Source organism: Telopea speciosissima, chromosome 3 (genome assembly GCF_018873765.1).
Source record: "Telopea speciosissima isolate NSW1024214 ecotype Mountain lineage chromosome 3, Tspe_v1, whole genome shotgun sequence".
Taxonomy (NCBI): Eukaryota; Viridiplantae; Streptophyta; class Magnoliopsida; order Proteales; family Proteaceae; genus Telopea; species Telopea speciosissima.
The window spans coordinates 14885641-14894959 of record NC_057918.1 but is presented as its reverse complement, the minus strand read 5'-3'; the positions used below and the strand labels follow the sequence as shown (position 1 = coordinate 14894959).

At 38.4% G+C, this 9319-nt stretch overlaps 1 protein-coding gene across 4 annotated transcripts; it reads right to left on the bottom strand.

Moving 5' to 3' along the window:
* Nucleotides 1-1702: 1702 nt before the first annotated feature.
* On the bottom strand, nucleotides 1703-8956 carry LOC122656094 (protein SPIRAL1-like 2). Of its 4 annotated transcripts, XM_043850530.1 has the most exons (4): nucleotides 8806-8902; nucleotides 6197-6209; nucleotides 5753-6145; nucleotides 1703-2027 (listed from the first exon to the last, which is right to left on the bottom strand). In XM_043850530.1, exons 3-4 carry the CDS (start codon nucleotides 6104-6106, stop codon nucleotides 1947-1949), a joined length of 435 nt encoding a protein of 144 aa, XP_043706465.1. In that variant the 5' UTR covers nucleotides 6107-6145; nucleotides 6197-6209; nucleotides 8806-8902; the 3' UTR covers nucleotides 1703-1946. The 4 variants fall into 4 exon arrangements, with proteins under 4 accessions (XP_043706465.1, XP_043706466.1, XP_043706467.1 ...); XM_043850531.1 differs by lacking the exon at nucleotides 6197-6209 and having other exon boundaries at nucleotides 5753-6103; nucleotides 8806-8956; XM_043850532.1 differs by lacking the exon at nucleotides 6197-6209 and having other exon boundaries at nucleotides 5753-6100; nucleotides 8806-8956.
* Nucleotides 8957-9319: the final 363 nt, after the last annotated feature.

The window sequence follows — 9319 nt, the reverse complement described above, 5'->3', positions numbered from 1 at the left end:
GTTATTGCTCCAGATGGCTAACAAATCCTTTTGGAGAGTTACAAACATGACAATCAAGAAACTCAGTTGGTGATGAACATCATTTAGGATACTCAGGCGTTGATATGGATTGTAGTCTCCGGCCCTTCAACCATGTTCAGTTAGATGTAGTAGGTGACTATATATGAGGACAGATTTTAGACTACATTGAACTCATGGAATCATTAACATCTTTAGAAGTTCTTGTATATTTTTCTGTTCTCTCTCTTTGCATATGTTGAAATTGCCATTTTTCATTCTTCATATAATTACATACCCTCGTACTATAGACCACCCAGGCCTCAACCCACTTCACAAGGTCAATCGGCCTCATTGCCTACTTGTAGGTGTTAAGAGTTTACAGGAGGAAGAATCCGTTGGATGTGGTCTTGTTCCACCAGCAAATGATCATTTATGATTGGAACAGAATAGAATGGCTCAGATAGTATGGCTCAAATTATTTCTTTTAGATCTATTTGTTGGCCCCAAATAGCAAAACCAAGGATCATAGGCAGTTTTTGCCTACCGATCGAAAAGTGTCACCTTTGCATAAAAAAAAACCGATGAAGAAAGTTTCATCAAGAAAGGAGAATGGCAAGGGAAGGAAAAAATAAAACGGAACCAATAACAACAAAGCCTGATCAACTGCTCAAAAGTAGTTGGCTTCTGAAGGCCTATGAACATTATGAGTTGCATAGGTTTTGGAGTTTGGATTCCATTAATTTAAAATCGATGAGTTGCAAAGGTTTTAGATTAGGACAGAATTATCATTGTTTCTTACTTTTATGGTAGTAGGGATGCCAATTGTTTACCGAAAAAATAAAAAAGGGATGTCAAAGTCACCCGAGTTGTCCACTTATCTCAAATCGAAGAACATTATTTTTTTAAACTCTCTAACGTTGATGTATAAATTTCAATCTAAGGTTTCTAGTGGAGAAGATGCTTGAGCATCTTGTGGTTTTCAATAGGAGTGCTAAAACATAAATGATACCAAAGATAGGCTCTGCGTAATATTCCTTCTGTTTTGTTTGCAGTAAAAATTTTACCGTTACTAATTTATAAAAAAAAACAGAAACAAGGGATAAACTTGGGAACAAATTGGATTAAACTATTCTGTTTCAGATTTAACAAGGGTAGATCATGGTTGATGAGACCTTCACATACTGAAATCTAAATTTATCCTATTCTCATCAAATCAGCTTACGCCCCACTCCCATCACTGGGAAATATAACTAGCGCAAAAGGAAACATCAAGCATTGCTAGTGCTGAGAAAAAACTGCAATTATGCACCCCTACCAGACAACTGAACTACGAGAGAATTTTCCTCCATCCACTAGTAGGATTCACCCATCCGCAGCAAAATGCGGGTGGGTGGGACTTTACACTCAACAATGCAGTGAAACCGCTACCAACACAGGAACAAAGTGCCATGGCACATAAGGAATTGCATTCACATATTCGTTTGAATCAAATGTTGATGGAGATGCATCAACATTAATACTGATGCAGGGGGCCAACAAGGAAATAAATAACCTTACACCAGTTCTACCTAAAAAAATTCACAGCCCCCCAACCAACCAACCACCAAACAAAAAGAATAAAAAAACATGAAAGAATACGAGGAACCGAAATTCTAAAATGAAGAAAAAAAGATTCTGGAAATCTTAAGAGTTTGAGTAACTATGCAACAGAAAATAGAACCTCATTCATACAACGGTTGAGCTTGCAATGGATGTTTTTGCATCTAATTCAGAAGTTCCCTCACTTCAGCAGGTCTACCAACAAACGTTCCACCAAGAAAGCACTATATATTACAATACATGATCAAACAGTCTATTCTCTACGAGAATGAAATATTGTTTCTTCCAAGCTACTAGAGGTCCTGGACAGACGGTAAAGCAGCTCCATGCTTTGAGGGGCACTGAAATCAATTTTCACCATTACCAAACAGGTAACCGAGAGAAGACCCACCACCTGGGGCTGCGTGAACCTTAGTAGAAGGTCGATCCTGTACCAAAGAAGAACATTCCAGATAAGTTGGTGACCCACAGATTAATCTATTAATAATACAATACAGTCAAGAAGGTGGAAGGTAAGGTTACCAAGAATAAAACCAAACTTGCAACAAAATGCAGCTAAGCAGGTGGAATGCAAGGTAACCAAGAATAAAATCCAAGTGACCACGATCAGTAGTGACCAGAGAACATACAATTATTGACAGATAAGAAATAAGCATATCAATCGGTCAAACCTGCCCTTGTTGGAACAAGAGAATCACTCCAGATTTTACAGTGTTGTGTATCTGTAGAGAGAGAGAGATGCTGTCACAAGCTCCAACCCAACTTCCTAGCAATGATGAGTGTGGGTTCTAAGCTCTTTAACCTTTTTACCTTTCTAGTAAGCATAGACCTACCTATAGACAGACATGGTATGCATACAAGGTAAAATGTCCCCACACCTTCTAAAATGTTAACAAATCGTTTCCACAGTAATATTTGACTTAACCCCAGCTCAGAATCAAAATGGTTTCACTCTGCCACAACTGAGCTCTGGATCGAGGTTAAAAGAGTTCCACAGGGGAATAGCACCAAATTCCATCCAAAGTCAATAGATCTAGGAGGTGCTTTCATTGGCTCTAATGCTTCTCTGGAGCCAAGTGGTTAATACACTTTGTTTTCAGGAATTTATTACTACTATGAAAACCTCTAGTTTGAGTACAGCATCCTCCTAAATGTGGTCTGGTCTCACATGAAAACCTTAAAAGCACTCCCCTTTGTGTCCTCAATTGTACAAAAACAAGAGGGATCAAATGAAAGATCCAACTCATTCGTTATCTTTCACCAAGCATCCACAGGAATACAGATGGGACTCCAATGAGAATAAAAGGCCGTACCCAGTGCATGAGACTCCCACCACTGCAGGGTTTAGGGAGGGTCATCATGTACGCAGCCTTACCCCTGCTTCCCGAAGAGGCTGTTTTCCAACTCGAACCAGTGACCACTAGGTTGCAATGGAGCAACAACCTTACCGTTGCGCTGAGGTCCACCCTATAAGAGTAGACAGTAAAAATTAGTAACATGCTCCAGCCCACTCTAAGAAAGCCCGGGTCTCTGTTGATAGCCGTAGGGATGTAAATGAATAGCCGAAATCCGTTTCCGTATCCATTTAGCACTATTTGAATCTATCCGAAAGCTAAACGGATGCGGATACGGATAGGCTATTGTTATCCGAAAAACTATATTTACATGTAAATAGATAAAATATCCGATCCATATCCGTGTCCGTATCTGTTTAGCACTATCCGAATCCGTCCGATAGCTAATCGGATGCGGATGCGGATATAGCACTATCCGAGCCGAATCCGATCCGTTTACATCCCTAGATAGGGCACGCCCATTTGATTGGTCCACATAATATATCCTCCTACATCTATATATAATCACTGGTTCATCAAGATCAGGAAGCAAATGACATATACTTTAGTTAAAATTACTACAATTTTATTACTTTAAAAAGAAAAAATACCCGATTAATATGTACATGGCATTTTTTTTTTTGAAAATTTTCATTGAAAAGATATATAAGATTCTGTGCCAAGAGAAAAGCATATTTCAAATATTTGACATGTGTAGCAAAGAACAAGTGCATACAGATATAATATTGAGTGAAATTTCAAGTTGCCAGCTCCAGTTAAAAGCATATACAAAATTTCACCCGAGTCAGTAATAGACTAACTTGGTGTTAGCATTACCAGATAGCAATATCCATATAAAACCATGGTGCATTGACTAGTCAATGTCTTAGCTATACTGATTCATGAAACCCAGCACTTCTATTCAAACCCCAGGCTCATAATTTAGGGCCCATACCAGTACGACACCCTATTCAGCTCTGCATCAGACAGCTTCAGAGATTTTCTCAATAAACATTAAATATCGATTCACCATGTACAAGAACCGAATGCTCCCGGAACAAAACAATGTGACCTCTCCTGATAATTACTAGTTTGACAAAAATCACTCTTCAGGTTTCGCACACAATGGGAGAGGGGAGGGGGGAGACATTAGTCTTTCCCTCAAATATCATTACTGCCAACATGTGAAATCAAACTCTTCACTCATAACAGGAAAACACTAAGTATTGAACATTAAATAACCTCCAGAAATCTAGTAGAATCCAACTTGGATGAGTATAACAACATTCAAATATCAAGCATTTAAACGCAGTATCTGCCAGACACTATGGAGATGAGTAGTTGGAATACAAGTGATGTAGATAAAACATAGAATCTTGCCTATTTTCATGGAAATAAGCCTTGGGTTGGGTTATATATGCGTTGGACCTTTAGTCCAATGGGTTTTCTTTGTAATGGGCCTAAAATATGGGTAGAGGCTAGGCATACGAGGTTAGTTAAGTGTCTTTATTTTAAGTTCGTCTAAGACACTAAGTCAGTTTTGGTTGAACCAATGGTTTGTTTGGGTCAATTAAAGTTACATATTTATGTCTATTCTTCAAATGTTTTAAGTTGGATCCACAACCTTTCTAAAGTCAATTTAGGCTAGTTGAAATTTAAAGAGGAATGCTGAATTTAAATTTGAGAAGAGTCGGCTAGGGGGCTTCCCAAACCAACTCGAACACTGATTTATGGCTTTTAATAAAGAGCTTGTGTGGGGATCCTTTCACCCACGAACGATTTTGATGTGAAAAACAGGCTGCTGCTTTCTTCCATGCATGTGATTGATTATGGTTTGGCTGGTGTTTAATCCAACCAAGCACCTTCGGCATGAAGCCCAGGTACACTGCTCTCTATTCTCTCTTCTTCAAGGTACTGATCAACTGTTTCTGTTCTGCAATTCTGTCTCTCTTTGATTTCTGTGATACTTCAGTCGAATCACTATTAAGTTGCTGAGTGAAGGTGAATTTCATGTTTGATTCAACTTCTGTTTTCAGTATTCAGCAATCGATCTTGTCTTCTATCAGCAATCGATCTTGTCTTCTATCAAAAGCTGCTTTCAATTCCAAAACTTATCGGCTAATTACAGAAAACCTACTCTTTCTAGGATTGTTAGATTTTGATAGTTTTATGGAGCAGACCTCTGTTCTAATTTCAGATTGTCTTGCTGATATTATTCACTGTCCAGTTCTGTTCTGAGATCTAAATTTCATAGACTGTTGGTTAGAATCCTACTTTGAGTAGGATTTGTTAATTGGGTTGAATACTAAGATTGATACCCTCTTTATAATGTTCTGATTCTTCTAATTTTAATAGCATAACACCTACTTTGAGTTGTTTTTTAATATTCTGCAAACTGATTGTTCATCAGATTTTTTGTTTGCCAGTTTTGCCCCTTTCCTAGTCGTACTAGAATTCCTACATAAAGTCAGATCCACCCATTGAATCAAATTGAAATTTTCAGCAAAGGTTCCCCCTCTAAAAGGAGTACTCGACCTGATTTCCAGGTCCATATGCTGGTTGGATTCTGCTACGTAAGTTTTCTCCCTAATCTGGAAATTTGTTCTCTGTTTTCGATTCTGTTTAGGCACTCTTGGACTCTTCAATTCAGTAATACATTAACAAGCTAAGCAAACACTAAAGAATTTACTCTTATTAATAAGGTAATTTAACATGTTCATCAGGCAGATTCAGGCCCAAATAATTTATACTGAATTATTCTAGACTTTGGATCCTGGTAAAATTGAAAACCAATATAAATATATCAACTATTATCATACCGTGATGAAGTTGCCAGTGTTCTGACCATCAGCACGGAAGTAGTTGTTTGCATTTTTTGAAGTGTTCCCTTGGATGCCAGCTGGAATCAGCTTACTGTTATCCACCGGTGGAGAAGCAACAGTGGGCTTCTGGGGCGGCCCATTATTTGCACCCTGTCCCTGGCTCTGAACAGGCTCAGCCTGCTTAGCAACAGGCTCAGCCTGCCTAGCAGCAGGCTTTGGAGCCTCACCACTTCCAAACAAGTAGCCCAACGAACTCTGCCCACCTCCGCTGCTGACTCCACGACCCATCCTCTCCTGTTTCTTTTTTCTTTCTGTTCCTCTGGTCCTATAGAAGGAAACCTTGACCTGCATTCAAAACCCAATGCATGACACCAGTAGAATATTGCAGGATCAAGGCATAATAGGCAGATGGGAGAAAAAGTAAGAGATTGGAAGGATATCACTATCAAGAATCCTGTAAATGCACATGGCACAAAAATAATTCTGGGGAAGAGTGATCTGCTTAGTACAAATATGGATAAAGATAAGCAAGGGACACCTGACTCAATACATGATGTCTACTTTTAGTCAGCCTAGGCATTCAAGTATTTGGGAATTGGGACGCAATACGGTCCAATGCTGCCTACCCTATATACACTTAAATGCTGCAATTTTTTGCCTATTTCTATATTATATTCGTTTCTTGCTCTGTGTAACCACTTTTGTTTAAACTGTGACTGTCACCATACCAAATTTTTCCGCTCTTCGCATGCGTGAGGGGCAGTAATGGTATTAAACCATAATTAAAAACTTAATAGCCCCTTTGTCTTATTTGGTCCACGTCAGATCATGAGGGGAAAAAAGGGCAGATACAAAATCTGTGTAACCATGTCCGGTTACACGGAGAATAAGAATATTATTTATATACATTAACAATAAGTTTTAACTACAAACATATCCCCCCAAAAAAAAAAAAAACAGAAATAATGTGGTAGAGGTAATAAAATAAGCTAACTTTATGAAGCTTTAAAAGTAAGTTATTCGATATGTAATTTTAAAATTTTTGGTACATATGCAAATTTACTAGGGGTTATACCACTAAGTGAGTTGGTAGAACATTGTCAAACTGTAATGGAACTGTACCTGCTAGGAAGTGTTTATTGGCTAGCTACGGTACAAACCACGATGCAGCCTTTCACAGCAACATAGAATTTAACCAACTGGGGACATCAATTAATAAGACTTTTTTAAGCACCTGGGAACTTTATACTGAAAAAAAGCAAGGGGGCTGTTTCATGGAGTTTGGCATTCACAATTCTCTATTCACCAACCTACAGAACAAGTAGAGTCCACATGTACAAGAAACAGTAGATTGGAGCAGAAGCACAAGTAGCAACAAGAACTTGGGGAAGAAGAAGAATACGACAGGTTCCTGTTTGCCTCCTTCATGAAAAGTGCTAGAAATAGAATGAAATCAGGATTGGGAATAAGCAGGAGATGAACCAGAACTAGGACAGAAGAAGAAGGATTGAAAAAGAATAGAAAAGGTTTCCTATCTGCAACCTAAACTTTAAATAGTGAGCTCTTATGTGTGCAAGAAGAAATATACAAATAATTATATCATGGCATGACTTTGATCCATATTGTCATCAAGTAATTTTAGCATGAAAATTAATGGACATGGCATGGCAATAAAAGAAGTAAAGACTGCACCTCAATAATCAAGAAATGAAGTGTAATTTAAATACAATGAAAATCAAATAGGACAAAACAAATTGAGGCACAGAAGCATAGAAGCAAACTCTAAAAGATGGAATAAGTCGGAAAGGCACTCTGAAAGATTTAAGGTACATAAACACCAGTAACTGAAACCACATATGTAGATTCAAAAGATATAAGTAATATCTTCCTCCTTTCAAGTTTGATAATCAACATATTAAATTTTACTGGAAAAAGGGAGTTTTAATGTTATCCCCAGTTTAGTTTGAAGGTCAAAAGAAAAAAACAAAAAAAGTCCCACAGACTGTGACTGTGCTACTTTAACATTCAGCTAATGTGCATAGAAATAACGCTCAGTAGAGATCTTGCTTTACAGTGAGATGGGGATCCCATCCAATGCAGAGGGTAGTTCCCAATGTATGGATGAGATTACTACTATTTTTGCCTCTAGATGCTTAAATTACAGGTCAAATTAGCATCAGTTAAGGTCATGATGGTCAGCAAATAACAAACATGAAGAAAAAAAAATGGCATCATGCATTATGCTACCTTAACTTTACACTTTAACCCTCTGTTTCCCATTATTCAAAAATTTTTCAGTTCAGTGGCCAGACAGGTTTGATCGAGTATATTCTCCTTAAAAGACCAGTCATTTTTGTCGCACAGAACACAACATTTTCTATTAAGAAGCAAAAGGAGAGATCACAGATTTAAGAAACCACCATGAAATTGAAGATTATCAACCGTGTCTGAGATCATATACAACAAAAGGAGGAATGGACAAGTCCAAAGTTGCCAGTCATTCCAGTCTTTCAATTATCTCCACCAAAACCACATTTTTATATTACTGAGACATAGGAGGAAGGTTGGCTTTCTCTACCACCTCCGCACAAACTACTTTATTCCGACTCACGGAAATTTGAATGTATTCTACCACCGACTCGAAAAAAATAACTTCCACGGCATGAAAAAGCAACATTAGGTCAATTTAACAAAATCACATTTTTCACAGTCTTCCATATTTCTCCTAAAAATCCAAGAGAAGCTTCGAATCTAACAAGGTAATGGAACAAAGCCACAGTAATCAACCGAAAAAGCATATCAATGGTCGAATTCCTCCGCAGAAAAAAAAATTACAAAATCCAGTCACAATGCGCAAAGAAAACATCAGATCAGCAACAGTGAACATCATTACAGGAAGAATCCACAACACAAGATCATGATTTAAAAACCTAAAACAGAACGAATGCCTACATGAGATTCGATGGAAAAAACAACAGTATAAACGCAACAGAAAGATGAATCAAAATGGTGGAAACAGAGATCTAGAGTCTCGAGAGTCTCGTTTGTACCTTGTTCTTCGGATCTGATCTGGAGAATAGTGGAGATTTCCCTCTGCGACCGCGAGAGACGAGAAAGAGCGAGAGAGGTGAGACAAGAGACAGAGCAAAGCGTAAAATGAGATTTATAAAGAGGGAGATCCAGAGATGTGAGTGAAGTGGCTATGGCTGTGGCTGTGGCTGTCAGGCTGTCGCTTTGGAAGGCTTAATAAGGAAGGGTATTTATGGTCATTGACGTGGTCAGCTGCTTAAGCACTACTCTCTCACAGTCTCTCACATGTATTATTGAGGCCTTGAGGGAGTGACCTCAACAAAATGTATTTTCTGCCTAATCTCACATTTGTAATCGAGTAAGAATTTGAATTTGGGCACTAGAGATGAGAGAGAGACTTGATTGAGGAGGGGATATAAGGTTGGCCAATGACATGGTGGAAGCACATGTACAAGGCATGATCTAAGGAAGGGGTGCAAGTTTGGCCCTGTCGGCCCAAAACCTGCCCTTGGCCGCCTAGAGTCCGAACAGGAC